We start from the raw sequence: 17,617 nt of genomic DNA on the forward strand, positions 1-17,617 counted from the left end.
CGGTATCTTCTTCAATAAATCAGTCCATCAACGTGTTGATACATTTTCGAGCATCGACTTTGTGAATTCATTTCTGTATCAGGCATTCTAGTCACGCCCACTGCAAGAATCCATAGTCCCTTTAGGGAAGCAAGATGCATACACATCTAGTAGTGAGAAGAAAGTACAGAATGATATATAATTAAGTGCTGAGTGATAAAGGTGTTGGGGTGTAAATGAAGAAGGTGAAGAGTCATCAAACATCAGACCTGCAGGGAGAGTTGAGAGCAAAGAGTTCAAGTATGGTAAATACTTGGTGTATATTATAAAACACCCATTCCCACGCCAGTGGCAGACATTACTAATCCATCCCATGGCTCTTGCATGCTGCCTTCACGTGTGGCCCTCAGAACAGACGTCCACACTGGCTTTCCAGGAAGCCTCCGCCTGGTTAGAGTTGATGTGTGAGAGAAAACATTTCCCCCTCCCTGATCTAGTCTAATCCCCTCATTTCAGATGGAAAAAACAAAGGTTTAGGAAATGGGAGGATACCAAAAGGATGCAGAGGTAGATATTAGAAGTCATGTGTTTTCCCATCTGTGCTGGGGATCCATAGTTCAGAGACGAGAGGAATTGGGCAGGGGTGGGGGAGGGATAGATCAGCTGGGAACTGGAGAAGAAGGAAGCCAAAACAGTCTCCTCTGAGACTCCAAAGGGCGGTGGTGAATTCTACCTTACTCTGAGACAGAACTGCTATTGGACTTTGAGCATGCAATGAGTATTCTTTGAGTCTTTTTTCCCCCTCCCTCCTCACTCTCTCAGCCAACGAATATGTAGTTCTCGATGTTGTTCAATAGAGTTGGGGAAAATTTGTGATCTTGCTGGGAAGTAGGCAAGTCTGACAAATGCCACAGTCTGCGTGGAGAAATCATCTGGAGAGCAGAGCATATTCCATACTGTTTCATCAGTTCCCAAGAGGTGGGAAGGCATGGGGCTCCTTTGAGAAAGGTTGGGTGGGTGGGGGGCAAATGACGTGGTCTCCCGGGAGGAAATGACACCCCCTCCACACATCGGCCTCAGTCCCCGAGCCCTTTGCCAGCCTTTGTAGGGAGAGTGGTGCCTGGGCGCTCCAAGGGGAGGTTTCCTGGATGTGCTCCTGCTCTAAAAAGAAACACTGAAAGCCAGAAAAAAAAAAAAAAAAAAACCTGGCAAGTGAAGAACCTGGCTCTTTTAGTTTTTCATTTTAATTCTCTCTTCTCCACTCGAAGCATCAGCCTGAGGAGGAAAATGTGCATTTTGAAAGTAGTTGGTACATTTGGGAGAAGGGGAGGAGGGATGCTGTGTCCCAGGGAATCAGGAAAGTTTCCAGACACTCATGTGCCCCGCAAGCAAGGGGCCTGCCTGTGTGGCTTTCTGCCCGGCTGCCGGCTGCTGCTTGACTCTTTGTGGGTCACCTCACCCCACGCCACCTCCTCCAGGGCGAGGCACCAGAATGAAACTGCAAGACAGCCGACTATCAGATTAGAGCTCACATTCATCAGCATAGATGGAATCCAGACTTAGAAACAATAGGACAGGCTTCCAAGGAGGCCTTTGAATCTTTCAACAAACACTTTGCAAGAATGACCAAATCTTGCCATTTTATCTTCAGATTCAAGTTAGATATCTCTAGGCAGGAATTTCAGGAAGTGTTCGGCTGCTCCCCGGGCCCCGTCTTGATTGGCCAAAGATAAGTCATGGCTCCGGCTTCCTTCACTAATGCTTGGAGGTTTCATGTTGCTCCAGCATTTTTGCGGAGCTATTACGGGACAGACGGTGCTCTGTGGCTGGAGGGGCTAGAGAATTTCTTGTGACCGGAGGGGCTAAGGGCCTCCCTCAGACCACCTTAGTCCCTTGCCTGAGGCCAGCTCCCTGCTCTTCCTGTAATTCAGATTCTTCAGCCACGAGGCCACAAGAGACTTGGAAGGCTGGTTGGGACACAGAGGGGCAGAGTGTGCCTCTTCATGCAAGAACAACCAGTCTACCTGCTAGAGAAAGATGGCTCAAAAAATTCAGTCACTCCTGACTTGAGGACAATAGCTGTTGCCTTGGTCAAGAAAAACAAAGAAAGTCTACGAAGAGGTGTCTGCTCTGGGTTCATAGGAACCATTAGTCCCTCAAAGCATTTCCAGATATCTTCACAGTACAGAGGAAGACCCAGTTGTGTTTCTTTCTTTCTGAGAGCCTCTTAACAATATCCCAACCTGTAGATGGACAGTTCTCTTTGGGACACTCCTCCAGACTATGACTGTGAAGACTTGGGGGGTTTTTCCCACATGAGACAATAGTCATGCTGGTGGCAAGCTTTCAGATCGGCTCCTTTCAGATGCCTGTTCTTCTGGGATGACCCTCAGCAGAACTCAGAGTGCTATTGCTGCTAACAACATAGTCCATCTGCCAGAGGTAGCCCCGAGCACCTGTGCCCAACATGACATCGTGAGCCCCAAGAATCCATCACCCATGTATTCAGATCCTTACCAACTATTTATTAAGCACCTACTCTATGCCAAACTCTCTCCCACAGTCTTGGAAATGAAGCTCCCTAATAGGAAGATGGTATTGTGAACAAACCAAGGGCTCAGAGGTATAGTCCAAGGTTCGCCTGGTTCTCTAAAGGTGGGAACGTCTTTACAGAAATACCATTCTGTGTCCACTGAACCTGAAACCAAGTAAAATCACAGAGCTTTGGGGCCCCTGATCTGAGCCCTAGAGAGATTAGAGGCTTGGCTTTAGAAAAGGTCTTTCTCAAAGTTAGATGGCTAAGGCTAGAGCATAGGCTGGGCCACAGCCCTGGGGTTTTCATTTTGGGCACTGCGGTTCCCGCCGAAGGAATTCCAAAGTCTCATAGACAGAAGTCTGGGGTCAAATCCTGCTTTTTGTGCTCTCCTGACCACTGGACAGACTCCCTTTATGTCCACATATTTTGTGTCCAATTGTCTGTGTTCACGATGCTGACGTTTCAGAGCTACACTTCCTGCTCCAGATTTCTGGAACTTTCCATGGCCTCCACAATAGAGCTGTAATGTTCTTCTTTCCCTCAGCCTCTCCATCCATTGGGGGAGTTCATACAAATAGATACAAGGGTTTGGTTGGTATGGGACTATATGTTCTAAGTGCAAGTTTAGCTGTGACAATTTGGGGGACCTGGTACTACCCACCTTATGACTCAGTCCAAATGACCACATTGAATTCAATCAAAGGTAGCATATATGGCAGTGCTGTCTACACCATAAGATAATACTTTCAGTATAGCACATTTATTGAGCACTAGTGAAATGCTTAAGGGCTTTACATGAATCAGTTCATTTCACCACCACCTCCCAGTGAGGTGGGTGCTGTCCTTCTTCGTCATCTTACCGATGAGGGCTCTGAGGCTGAGTGACTTGCCTGAGGTCAGCCAGCTAACAAGGGATGGAGTCCAGGACACAGACCCCATAGTGTCTACAAAGCCCACACTCCTCAGCCCTCTCCTGTGGTTATGACTGTTACAGTCTCACTCAGATCAAAGCCATTTGGTTTTTGCCCAGGACACCAGGCTGCTCCTTCATGGTGGCATTTGTGGGTGCCTATGTCCTAAACAGACTCACAGACTGGCCCTGGACCTCACTGCCTGGTCCTCACACTATAGAAGGGACGGGCTGGCCATTGCCCTTCCACAGTGTTACCTGTGATTTTTAAAAGTGCCTTTTTCACCCAACAGCCTGTCCATTGTGTGGGGTGAACATAACCACAACTCCTCTAGTGACATAATATGTCCGTTTTCCCCTTTTCCATGACAGGGGGCAAAGACACCATACTATTCAGTGACCCTGCTCTCCCCACCATACAGAGATCAAGATCCCCACTGCTGAAGTTCATCGAGCAGCCCACTGAGAACAAAGAAAATTCCGAGGACGGTAAGCACACCTTGATTTCTCTGTCTGTCCCTGCCTGACCTGTGCCTGGCACAGAGCCAGGACTCAGTGGATATTAGTTCTTCCCCTCCCGGTAGCTTCTGGGACACTATGGGGTCATCCCTTGCATTTCGTCTTGTTGCTTATATGGGTTTGTGTTGTTTGGAGCTTCCAGCTGAAGAACGCAGTGACACAGTGACACAGAGGTTAAGAGAAAGGGCTCAGGATTTGAGAAGCTCAGGCTCATAGTCCACCCCCATATTGTGTTCGCTCTGAGAATTTGGATTAGTAACTTCTGCCTTTCCCATTACCTATAAACTGGCGAGATGATGGTGCTAACCTCAGGGAGATCACGGCACACTGCTGGGCACAGGGGAAGTGGTCTGGGAGTCAGCTGAAAAGAGAATAAAAGCTTCTCTGCCAGCACACTTTCTGGAGACAGAGTGTTTTGAAGGAGTTCAGAGGCCCGTTTAGGGTGCCAGAGGAGCCCACAAGTGTGAGAGGCAACTGTCTTCCCATACAACAGTCCTGTTTCCCCAACTAAACTATCCCTCCCATCTTTCTAAGTTGTTTTGTCTTCTTTTTCTACCCTCAACGTGATTGCCAGCTTCCAATATGACCCCAAATGATCCCCACTTCCTGGTGTGCCTACCCTTATAGATTCCTCTCCACATCATAACAGGGTTCATCTATGTGACTGATAGAATACAGCACAGGTGATAGTAGATGGCTTCCTAGGATAGGTCAGAAAAGATACATGGGGTCTTTCTTGCTCTCTCTGTCTTGGGTCATTCTCTCTGGAGGAAGCTGGCCAGCCTCGATGTCTTGAGGATACCCAAGAGGTCCCACATGTTGTTCATGCAGTTTGGAACGGAGGCCTTCTAGCCTTCAGCCATTTGGGTGCACCATCTTGGAAGCAGATTCTCCAGCCCCAGTCAAGCCTACAGATGACAGCAGCCGTGGTTAACATCTGATGACACTTCCATGAGTTCATAGGAACCATTAGTCCCTCAAAGCATTTACAGATATCTTCACAGTACAGAGCAAGACCCAGTTGTGTTTCTTTCTTTCTGAGAGCCTCTTAACAATATCCCAACCTGTAGATGGACAGTTCTCTTTGGGACACTCCGCCCCAAAGAGAGTGAGAACTGCCCAGATAAAGTGCTCCCAGGCTCCTGAGTCTCCAGCTGCTAAGTTTGGGGACAATTTGTGGCACAGCAGTACGTAACTAATATACCCAGCATGCAGGTGCCAAGGTTCTTTCCTTGGTTTCCATATTTTCTCTCCATCTTCTCTTGCTCTGAGTCACACCTGCAACCATTACCTCTACGAAAATATTCTTGAAATATTTTCCCCCCACTGGCTACCATCTGCAGAGCTACAGCCCCTGATTTCCCAAAGTGCAAACTTTACCACCTAAACATTCTGTGGACTTCTCAAGTATGACATCGCCAACTCTATATGCCTCCTCCCTTTTTGGTCACTCTCTCAGCTACCCAGCTACATCTGGACTCAACCTTAATCACTGTCAGCTTTCTTTCCCCATCCATATCTGGGATGTAACCACTCTTTCTTCAGAGTTTCTCACACCTCCAATCCTACCACCTCTGGCTTTGGTTCAGCCCTCTTTACTTCCTCAGCACGGCTTCTGCCCCAGTTTCCCTGTCTTCTAGACTCCCCCTACTTCATTCTCATCTTCCCCTTGCTGCTATAGGATAAAGCTTCTGGAGCACTGCTGTCCAACATGTATGTACCCTAAGCAGAAACTTCTAATGGCTCCCAACTGTTTTCCACTTAAAATCACAACACTGCTACCCTATCTTTCTAACCTGATGATTATCTGACCTAACAACTGTGCTTGTCTCAGACTGTACTAACTAGTTGAATCAGTTGCTACCATCGTGTAACAAACCACCCCAAAACTTAGAACTGAAACAACTACTATGTATTATTTATCATGAGTCCTGGGATCCAATGAGCAGTTCTGCAGATCTGAGGTGGGCTCAGCCAGGCTTGCTCGTGCATCTGTACAGCTGTGCTTTGAAATTTGTCTCAATCCTTCACACTAGTACATAGAACGGTAAGAATAGGACAGGTCTGGGATTTCCACAGAGAGGATCCCCACGCATATGCAGGGAGAATTCTTAAGAGAGAGCACCTGACTCTGGTGGGTTTCACACTGGCCAGAAGGCAAGGCTGGGTCTTTCCAGCCAGCAGCATGGGGCTCTTTGCAAACCGGGCCTGTGACATGCTGTGCCTCCCCCCAACACGCATGGCTGGAACATGCATTGGCTGATGGCCATCCCGTGCCAGCATCCAGTGTCTACGTGGAGACCTGAAGCCCTCTGTCTTCTCTGGGCTTATTTAGCCCCTGGGTGGACCCGGGGCCCCCTAAGCTGAAATGGAACATAAGCTGAGCTTGATTTTCACGAGGGTAGCATAAGTAATGGCCTGATTCAAAATGATAGCTTCCCGAGTTCCATCATTAGCTCTCATTGTTCCAACCCCATCCTTCGCCAGTGCGGGTGGGAACAAGGAAGCATTTGTGGAGCGGCTGGCAGCGGCTGGGATGGCCTCATCACTGCCGGGTCTCTGATTAATTCCGACTGAAAGAAGCTCACACTTGGAAGGACAAAGCCCATCAGAGATCGGTTAACAAAAGAAGACGAATGTCCCCTTTGGGCCAAAGTGGGAGGGTGACACATTTTTAGGACACTAACAGTCTTTCTACAAAAAGCTACTTTTTCTTCATCTTTTCAAGAAAATATTTCTGCTTTCTGTACTATTTGTGTCATAATGCGTTTGTATCGGCTGATTGCCGCATCATTACTGATATGTGTTTTGTTATTATTACGTATTAATGATACTAATTCTGTTTGTAAAACAGCACAGAATAATCACTATTATCTTCTAATAATATTTTCCCATGCTGAGCTCAAAATCCTTCTTTTATGGGAATGGCAGTGCTCTGGGTCTGCTCTCAAAGGAGAACACACGCTCTCGTGGCTCAAGAGTTAACATTCCAGAATCACAGAGTTAAAGGAAGAGTTTTCCCCCAGTAAGTAGCAGAGGCCCTAGCAGATCAACAGTCGTGACATTTTCAGCCCCTTGTCTTTGTCTCTTGATAATGACTTGAGTATACTTTTTAGATACCTTTTGGTTAACCAGAGGAGAGGATTGGTAAATCTTGCGGTTGACCCATAATCTAATCCCACAGGAAGCCCGGCCCCTGTATCTTTATGTTTCCCAGGCTCCGAAAATCCAGACTTTCTCAGAAAAAAATAAATGCCCGATAGGGCCAAACAATAGAACTACAGCTTTGCCCATCCCCCACTTGCTGCTGTGTTTTGACCTCTAAGGATAGCAGCAGTGTTGCTCCCCGCCTGCTTCCCCCAAAAAAGGTTGCAAAGTTCTCCCTGGTAATCTCAGAGGTTTGCCATTTTAAAAAAGATTCATGTGTTTGGACACGAGCAGAATGTCATCTAAAGAAATGGCATAAGGCAAAGTACCAGCGACCAAAAGGCCCCAGTGTAATTTAGACCACCCTCACTTAGATGTAAATTAAGGTAGAGAAGATTAACCTGACCCACGGTAAAAACACCGCAAATGGTTTAGGGGTTAGGTTGTTACAGGTAAGGTTAATTAATTTTTCAGGGGCACCAGAATATACTATTAAGTGTCCTGGAAGAAGTAATTTCATAAGAGTAATTTCCAGAAGGAGTTTATTCATCTCACGTTGGTGAAAAATTTAACTGCAGAAAGGACCATAATTTACTCCTTTTGAATAAAGCTTCTTACCCTGTGCTGGAAACTGGCTCATTTTGACTCAGTGTTTCCCATATCCCCTGTACAACTACCATAAAAATTTTCTTTTGTTAGTATGAAACTGATGTTATTGCTTCGCCGAGCTACCTCAGATGTATCTGTTTATGTGAGTTAGAAATCTTTTTTTTTCCCCCGGAAGTGCCCTTTTAAGAACTTTCAGGGTAGCCACCTGAGGACAGCCTAGAACAAATTCAAGGATTGCTTTCATCTCTTGATGCATGGGATTTACATATATGTACTAATAGACTCATTTGTTCATGTATTCATATATATGTCCATAGATCCAAGCATTTAATAAGCTATTTATTGACTCCCCATTATAGAATATTGGCGAAGTTTATCAGGTAAGATTTCATTCTTCAGGTGACTTTTATAAGCTAATTATACATAAGTAACAACTTAAGGGTAAAAAAAAGTTCAAAGAAAGGACAAAGTTCCCTTTGGATTCTAGACACAGCTTTGTGGAGATTAGGGCACTGTGGAGATTACTTTTTGTCTGGATTTCATGGAACAGGGTTTGTAGTGGAGATGGAGGTCAAGCTGACTATTGATGTTGGCCTTCTGGGTATGGACAGAAACCATAGCCATGGCAGCATCGTCGACCTCATAAGCAAAGGCTCAGAGGACAGGGCTGGGATGCCACAAAGGGTTAGGTGTAGGGAAACGAGGGCAAGGGTTGGAATGTCAGGTGGATAGGCAGATGGAGGTTGAGTCATTGAAGGTCTTGAATGTCAGGCCAAGCACTCGGGTTATATCCCAAGACCATAGCAGCCTTTGAAGGGTTTATACCTGGGGAAAGGCACAGTCAGATTTGTGTTAAAGCTCACAGTGCTTCTTACAACTCAGGTGCTTCTTTTAACAAGTTAAAAGATAGGCCCTGAACCAGTAGGTGAGGGGCAGGGCCCGAGATCCAACACGTCTAACAGGCTCCCTGCCAATGGTGGCACCAACCTCCACAGACCCCACCTTGAGTAGCAAAACTTGAGGCATGGTCCCTCTCCAGGCCAGCTGATTAGAGGCTAAAAGCAAAGAAACCTGTTAGGTATGAACGTACATCATCCTGTCCAGACCGATCCAAATAGTTGTTTTCTCAAAAATCTCGGGCTGACTTCATCCACTCGTTTATATATTCATGAATTTCATTGCAAACACAAGTCATGGCCTCATTTTCAGGTACCGTACTTCCTGAGGTCAGTGAGTTCTTAGGATGGTAATACATAGCCATCCGTATCGACATACAGGTTTTAGAAAGGATGAGGTAGATTTGGTCAAACTTCAGTCCCTGGGACTTTGTCTGTGGACATCGGAAAGGCAAAAGAGAAAGAAAATGGGTTTTTTTGTTTGTTTGTTTTAATGTGGGAGGCAGATTTGTATGGGAGAAACTGGAGGTGCGGAGCCTGGGGTCTGGGGACAGTGGTCAAGGTTGAGTCGGGCCCCCCCCATGATTACAGTGTGCCAAGACATCCACCACTCGCCTACCACTGTCTCTTCCTGCATCCCTTCATCTCAGTCTCATTTCAGACTTCTGGTGCGTCTAAGCTCACTAACATTTCATTTTTTCATTTTATTCATTTTCATCTTTCATTTTATTTTTTTATTTGAGAGGGAGAGAAGGAGCAGGGGGAGGGGCAAAAGGAGAGGGAGAGGGAGACTCGGACTCTCCACTGAGCAGGGAGCCAGATGTGGGGCTTGATCCCAGGACTCCAGGATCATGAGCTGAATGCAGACGTTTAGCTAACTGAGCCACCCAGGCACCCCCATATACAATTCTTATTAACAAATACCTTTATGCACCATCTCACAGTTAAAATGGAACACATATAGAGTAATATTGTTTCGTGTCGTAGAAATTCTGAGCTGCATTTTAATTCAAACTTTTTAGATCTTTCGACTTTTTAGGCTGCATGTAGTTAGATATATGCACTTTCGAATACCCAGTCTTTCTAAATGTTATAAATAATCCTTAAAAATTCATATAACTCTTATAAATAGTCACCACATAGCTATTGCCTGCCAGGATGTGGGTTTATGAACTATCAGGAGTGGTTTGCACTCGCTCTCCGAATGCTTACTTGTTCATTGGCTGAGGCGATGGTAAGTCAAATCCAGCTGAAATTTTGGGGAAATGTACCTAGTGATTTATATAGGGAAGCCTTAGAAATCAAGCCATGACTACAGAGTGTCTGCCCTGGGAAAGGAGAGGAAGAGGCAGATACAAGGAACTACGAGTGTTTTAATCAGCTGAAGCTTCTATAACAAAATACTATCAGGAAAGTGTCTTAATAAATATTTATTTCTCACGGTTCTAGAAGCTAGGATGTCCAAGATCAAGGTGCTGGCAGGTTCAGTGTCTGGTGAGGAACCTCTTTCTGATGCAGACAACTGCTTTCTTTCTGTGTCCTCAGTGGCAGAGACGGTGGGGGGCGGGGAAGACTGGGGGAGAGAACAAGAACTCTGGTGTCTCTTCCTCTTCTTAAAGGGCACTAATCCCATCATGGGGCCTTCACCCTCATGGCCACATTTAAACTGAATCATCTCCCAAAAGCCCCACCACCTAATATCATCACATTGAAAATTAGGGCTTTCACACATGAATCGATCCACACATGGATGAGGAGAGGATACATTCGGTTCAACAGTATTGAGGGATATACTTGGGGGTTGATGGTAAGAAGTACACCAATGCAGGTGGCTTCAAGGTATGATGTGGCAGGCATCAGGACAGCTAGAGATTTGGGGAGAGGGGAATTCCAGATCATTCAGGTAGAGGAATCCAGCTGGCAGCTACAAACCTGGTTGTGTGTATCCAACAGAAATGGGTCAGAGCCACGGATATAGAATGGAGAACGGTACTCATGGTCCAGAATTAAGGTCATGAGTTGGCCAGTGAGTGAAAGTGAATGAAGACAAGGGAAATGCATGGAGCATAGTTGGGGGTGGCAATCAGAGGGGCTAGAAGGAGATTGGAGATGGATAAAGGAAACTAGAAGGCATGCAGAGTAGGCTGATAATGGCCCCAGAGATTTGAGATACTAATTCCTGGAACCTGCAAATGTTAGCTTCTGTGGGCAAAAGGATCTGCAGGTGCGATTGATTTACCCACTCTGAGATGGAGGGAGTATTCTGGATTATCCAGGTGGAAGCACATGTTTCCTTATAAGAGGGAGGCAGAAGGAGACTTGACACACACAGAAAAGGCAGTGTGACCACACATGCAGACATGGGGGGAAACTGTTGCAAGCCGGGGAGTGTCAGTAGCCACCAGAAGCTGCAAGAGGCAGGGAACGGATCTTCTCCTAGAGCCTCCAAGGGCAAGTGACTTCGGTTCTGGCCCGGGAAAGCCATTTTGGACTTCTGACCTCCAGAGCTATAAGAGAATAAATATGTGTTCCTTTAAGCTATGGAATTTGTTGTAATTTGTTACAGCAGGTATGAGAAACTAATACAGGATGCTCACTGAACTGGACTGGAGGCAAAACAGAAGAATACAACATTGTGGAAACCAAAGGGAGAGACAGCTTGAGAGGAGGATGTGGCCATCAGACACCTGCTACAGAGGGGGCAGGAGAGGACTGAAGAGAGAGTGCTGGAGGTGGCAGCAGCTTGCTTGCTGGCAGAGAGGATACAAAGCAGGCTGAAGGATCCGAGCTGTGAGTCAGCACTGGCAAGGGGAAGCAGTAGATATAGGCTCCTAGGTCTATAGTTCAGTGCAGAAAAGGAAAGTCAAGATGGTAATTGGTGAAAAAAATCTTGGAGGTTGCATATCTTATCTTTTTAAACTAGTAACACAAACACATGTGTAAAATGTAATTGACGCAGAAGGGGCACCTGTGTGGCTTAATCCTTTATACGTCCAACTCTTGATCTCAGGTCCTGAAATCAGGGTCTTGAGTTCAAGCCCCACATTGGGCTCCATGCTGGCCATGGAGCCTACTTAGAAAAATAAGTAAATGAAAAGAAAAGAAAATGTAAATGACACAGAAAAGTATAAAATTCAATTTAAAGCCTTCCTCCATCCTTGTTTTCTGCTCTGACCCTCAGCTTGCTCCCTAGAGGAAAATTGTAAGTATTAATGTATGCCTCCAAAAACTCTTTACAGTATATACAGAATCCCCTGTCAATGGACTCTCAGATTCTTTCCAGGTTTCTGCTATTAAAAAAAAAAAAAAAAAAAAAACCGATGTCATGGGGCACCAGGGTGGCTCACTCAGTTAAGCATCCGACTCTTGGTTTTGGCTCAAGTCGTGATCTTATGGGTCTTGAGATCAAGCCCTATGTTGGGCTCGTGTTCAGTGGGGAGTCGGCTTGAACTTTTTCTGTGCACCTCCCTCCACTCACACGGTCTGTCTCTCTCTCTCAAATAAATAAATAAATGCTCATTTTTATTCTCTTCGGTAATGTATGATTACATCTGTTAACCCCACATCTTCAGTAACACTGAGCTTTATCAAACCTTTTCATTTTGGCCAGTCTGGTAGATGAAAAATTGTATCTCTCTGCAGTAGATATCTTTAGTTAGAGTGAGCTCATTGTTTCTCATGTTTGCCAACCATTTGTATGTCCTTGTGAATTACCTGTTTCCATTCCATACTTAAATATTTGTTGAATGCTGTGGCACGTTCAAATGAACCCACTCTACAGACCAATCTCATATACACAAAGCGATACAGACACAGACCAGCACTTCCAGTACGATTCTGGTATATGCCAACGCCAAAGACTAGGCAAAACTCATCTCTGGTGTCTGAAGTAGGCTAGTGGGCACTCTTGGCAGAAAAGTGACTAGGAAGGGGTCCAGGGGAGTAGATAGACTGGGAAGTGTCTGTAGTGGTTGGTTATTTTGCTCTTGTCCTGGCTGCTGGTTCCATGGGTGTGTCCACGGTGTGAAATTCAGTGAGCTGTAGACGTAACAGTCAGCACACTTTTATGTATGTTAGACTCCCAACAAAAGAAAAAAAGGAAAGTGAGGAACTTTTTATAAACACTCTTGAATGCTTAGAATGTGCCAAGCACTGTGTACAAGTCAGGCGAGGCCCCCACTTACATTGTAGAATAAGATCAACGTGTCCGATGCTGAGCACTGAGCCCAGCACAGAAAAGCACCTAAAAAGAATTGGCTGGTATGATTCAGTTTAAGAGGGAGAAACCACAGGTGCCTGCAGAGACTGAAAGCTAGCATAGTATGGACAGAAGGACACACAGACATGAGAGAACCATAGGACACGAGGCTGCGGGCTGAAGCAGGAGCAGATTGGGTAAGACCTTGTCAGAGACCCGAGTGAAAGGAATTAAAATTTATCCTAGAAGCAGCTAGGCTCCGGCGAAAGGTTCTAAGCAGAAAAATGCTTGGTCAGGACAGGTCAACTTCTTCTAATCGTCCTGAGTTCTCCCTCAGCTTCCCCAAGTCCCAGCTCTCAGGTTGAAGCTGTCTACATGTATCTGAAGCCAGTCAGATCACGGTGGGACTCTACCCTGGTCCCGGTTTCCCCTGCCCCTGGCCTCTGAAACCAGCCCTGTGAGGCTTTTCCATGCATGTCACCCCTCTCTGGCCTGAGAGCTAAGAAAATCTTGACTTTAGGGAACCTCAGAGTCTGGGGTCGAATGCACATGGCCGGGTGCTGAGAGGTTGCTCCCCAGGCGTGTGTCTATCCTACAGAGCCTCCGCGGCTTAGGTCTGGAAGGGACATCAGAGACTCCTGCCCCTCAGTTTGTGTCTGAGGAAAGGAGGCCAGACAGGTTCTCCTGATCACAATGAGTAGGTAGGAAAACAGGGCTAGGCGCCCGTTCTCAAGACCCCATTCTTTCCCATCCCCCAGCAGTCAAGCTCGAAAATGTCTGCTGTTCAGAGAAGAGGTCTGGGTAGAACAATTCAGTTAGGAGGGGTGGGGAGCTTAAGCTTCTTTGGCATATACCGTTTTACTAACACTGAGGAGACATCAGCAGTGTGCATCGAAGAATGAGGAGATGTTGGAGAGTGAGTGGGAGGTCGGGGATACTAAATGCCTCCCACATTGATCTTCTCTTTCCCACCAGGAAGGCCACCAGCACCTCTTTTCATGACTAAAGATCCCAGGTCTTTCCTGAGCTGCAGAATCTACAGAACCTTTGTCCTCAATTTAGATTCTTAATGGGCATGAAGAAGCACAGCTAGAGCGGGAAGCAGGAGATAACCAGGCTCCCAGAAGGGATGGGTGATGTCCATCACCATGGGCTCCCTTTCCCTCCGTGAATGACACCGCAGTCGCCAGGGTGGCTGCTTTCTTTACTAACGTGGGTCCCTTCAGCAGCAGTTTCTGTCTCCGAGCCCCTGTGACGTGCGCCTGAGGTTGGGAAGAGAGAGGAAGCGAGGGCTGACTCCCCACCAGATGTCTGATACTGTCCTGGGTCTGTTTCAGGGGAGGCCCAGAGGCCAGAACGAGATGAAAGCCGGGCCGCTACTGAGGCATGGATTGCACCGGAGGATGCTGGAAGGCCGGCCGGCCGCTCCCCAGCAACTCAGAGCCATGGGAACCAGTGCAACCCCTTTCATCCTTCATCACCCCGGGTAGCGTCTGAGGAAGAAGGCATGGACAGGCTTGGAGGGGAAAGAATGAAACTGACAGAAGCAGAACCGGAAGGGGTCAGAAGAGCAAGTCTCGGGGAGACTCAGAGGCACGAGCTGGACACAGCCCCACCGGGCCTGGCCTCCAAGGGGGAAGTCCCCACATCTTGCCTGGGCTCCTTTGAGTCCAGCCAGGCCGCAGCCGAAGCCTCCAGCCCGGAGGACAGCAAAGAGACCCCAGAGGGTGGCGGCATGAGGAGCGCAGTGAAAACCTGAAGAGGAAAGAGACCCGTGTGGTGACACGTCTCCCGTGCAGGGGGCGGTAAAGAATTAAGCGTCCGAGCAGCTCTCAGAAGCTGCTTTCTCCTCACACACTTCCAAGTCTGCAAGTGAGAAGAGACCCAGGTCCTTTGGCAAACTGTGAATATCCTGATGATGCCAGCCCAGTTTGATTTATTAAATGCGCGTCCTCAAGCTTCCCGGTGTCATCTCTTTCTGCCGGAGACGCGCTGCTGTGAACACGGCCGGGCACGGAATCGTGTCAGCCATATGGCTGGTTTTCAGCATCCGTCTTTCTGTCAGCATTTGTTTTATTAGAGATAAGACATTTTTGTATTAGCGTTTAATGTTGTCGATCAAAATGATGGGGAGAGCATGAAACCGATGGGGTTTTTAATCAGGTCCCCCATCTTTGTAATGGTTAGGCCGCTGGAGGGAAAGGTGGCATTGAACATAATGGGTCCAGAGGGCCCACGGCTCCGCTCCATCATGTCAGGGCCCCGGAGGACCTCCCAGCGTGGGTGTTCTTGGCACCCTGCCCACGGCCCTGTCTGTCATGCCACCGACTGGCAGGTGGAGAAAGGCTTAAGCGGGCTCAGAAGGTTGGGTTTCCGGTTTGAAATCCATGGCCCCTGTGGAGACCCGTTTGCGGACTGCTTGAGCTGAGTTTTCCAGCCTGTAATTCCGAAGGATTAATCGACCTGGAGTGATGGGAGGGAGGAGAGGGGAGGAAGGGGACTCCAGTGGTATTTTGATTTTTTTTCATTTCTGAGATAAGAGCCAGAGCCTGGGAGCGCTGGTTCTCTGCATTCAACCTGTGCTGCCTATGGGGTTCTTGTGGCCATGGGGGGTTGGGACAAGATAAGCACTTGGGGCAGGAAACTCTTCCGGCCCATCCAGTTTCCTGTGCCACATGAAACCTTCACTCCTCCTGCAGTGGGTTAAGGCTGCCTCCCTGCGCTGCCAGGTACCGGATCTTGAGACACAGAGCACGCGGCCCGATAGTGGAAAGAGAGAGGGAAACAAAATAACTTCATTACAGCTTGTTTCGGGGGACTGCAGAACCAAGGACCAAGGGTAGGAAGGGAGGGGATGTCGACCCTCCTTGGTTCTTTCCTGAGGGATAAAATTAGCTCTTCTGGATGGCATCTAGAGCTGCAGAAAATGGAAGACTCGTCAAACAATAGGCCTTTCTTTGAGCAAAACTCAGTTCATTACCCCAGAAAGGCCTGATACCATATCCCAGAGCTCAAAACACCCTTGAGAACCAGAATCACTCCTACAAGAGGCACTCCTGAGGGAAAGGAGAGGCTCCCAAGGTGGGAAAATGGCAAATTTATCCGAAATATCAGATGTGTAGAGCAGATGCACACTCCCAGGTGTGAACCCTGTGAACCTGCCCACCCGGAGACTTCCCTGCCACATTTCATCTTTGCCCTTACTCTGCTGGTGGAAATTTTGCACGCTCTCACCCTGAAAGAGAGTGAAGTGTAGGCAAGAAGGTCCAGCTTGGGGCCGGAGTGGGCCTCCAGCTGCTTGCTTCCCACTCAACAGACGTCACCCCCATAGTGGAAGAGGGGCATGCCCGGGTCAGTGCTTTGTTGCTCCCGGACCCAGGAGCTGGGATCTGGACACACCATTAGGCCCCAAAGCCCCATTCATCCCTCTGTGCTTCAGCCTCTCCGGGCTCCCCACCCCCGCCCCCTCGACTTCCTCTCCAGGGAGGCGGCTTCTGCAGCTGCAGAGTTCGCACAAGCCAGCAGGCACGGAAATAATTTTCCTGCGGCACCAGGCCTTAACTATCTGCAAATGTTCAGCGCTACTGCATAGCCTGCCAGAGCCACCAAAGGAAATCACAGCCAGATTTAATACAATAATAATAAAAAGAAAAAAAAAAATCTCTCCCCACGGAAGCGGTGGTTTTGAGGCGCAGTCGGCCAGATGCACGTCTTTAGGGCCCATTCCATCACCTTTGGGAAAGCAGCACTTATAATAAACTTCACCACATTCCATCACGGGCAGGGAAACTACTGTGAGTCCCAGAGAGTGTGGAGTTCAGGGTAGGGAGGTCAGATGGAATGAAAACCCAAACCGTCTATGCAGTCTACCTCGGAAGGTTTTCTGTTATTAGATGGGATTGGGACCAATGAGTTGATCCTGTCACATGAGTAACCTTGACAATGCCCCATACACACACGTGACACTGTCCCACCCCTGCTGTTTCAGCCCAGTGCGGTTCCTCTGTTCCACAGACATTAAAGGGAGTTTCAGCCGTTACTTATGGCTGTCTTTTGTCTTTTTGAGAGTCATCATGAAAGTGCACAGCATTCTCTCCCCTGTTCCACCAGCTAGCCTTGTATCAGTCTGAGCACGCTCAGCTACATTTCATACTTTAAGAGATTTAAACGATAGGAAAATGAATTCTATTACATAACAAGAACTTCAGAAGTAGGGTATTCTGGGGCTGGTTTATTCAAGAAGTCATCAGGGATCTGGGTTTCCATCTTTCTCCTCTGCCTACCTCAGGGTCAGCTACTCCCTCAAGCTGCCAAGATAGCTGCCACAGCTCCAACATCAGTCACCTATTCTCACATTTGTGTCCAAAGGCAAGAAGGAAGTTTCTCCCCACCTGTGTCCATGCATGTGTGTGCATGGACACGAGTAAGAGTAAGAAACCTAGTTCCTGTCGCACGTCAGTGGTCAGAATTATCACATGCTTATGTCTAAACCAAACCCTGACGAGGGAGATGGAATTCCAGAAAAGGGTTTAGGTTCCTCACATGTGAACTGGGGAGGGCCCGTCCCTGGGCATGCAGACTCTAAGACGGTGAACAGCAAAACAAAATCGAGCAGTACAGGAATGTTGAGAATTAGATTTAAATAGGCCAACAGCAGCATTGTCTCCGAACCCCACCTCTGATTTTGTTTCATTTTCTTCCCTTGAAAAGGCAGACTATTGAGCTACTTGTGAGTTTGGGGCTGGGGGGCGGGGCCGTGGTTGTTTGTTAAGAAGAATGCCATCTCATCTCGGCTCTTCCCTGGCCGCTTGATCATCTGTTCT

At 47.5% G+C, this 17,617-nt stretch overlaps 1 protein-coding gene across 2 annotated transcripts in view; it reads left to right on the plus strand.

Annotated features, from left to right (window-relative positions):
- CCDC149 (coiled-coil domain containing 149) overlaps positions 1 to 16,833 on the plus strand; it is a 106,512-nt gene extending 89,679 nt beyond the window's left edge. For both annotated transcript variants that reach the window (XM_044225870.1, XM_044225871.1), the window contains 2 exons: positions 3,798 to 3,914; positions 14,132 to 16,833. In XM_044225870.1, coding sequence (XP_044081805.1) covers positions 3,798 to 3,914; positions 14,132 to 14,553 — 539 coding nt within the window. In that variant the 3' untranslated portion in view covers positions 14,554 to 16,833. The remainder of the gene's footprint in view (positions 1 to 3,797; positions 3,915 to 14,131) is intronic.
- Positions 16,834 to 17,617: the final 784 nt, after the last annotated feature.

This window comes from Neovison vison, chromosome 11 (genome assembly GCF_020171115.1).
Source record: "Neovison vison isolate M4711 chromosome 11, ASM_NN_V1, whole genome shotgun sequence".
Classification (NCBI taxonomy): Eukaryota; Metazoa; Chordata; class Mammalia; order Carnivora; family Mustelidae; genus Neogale; species Neogale vison.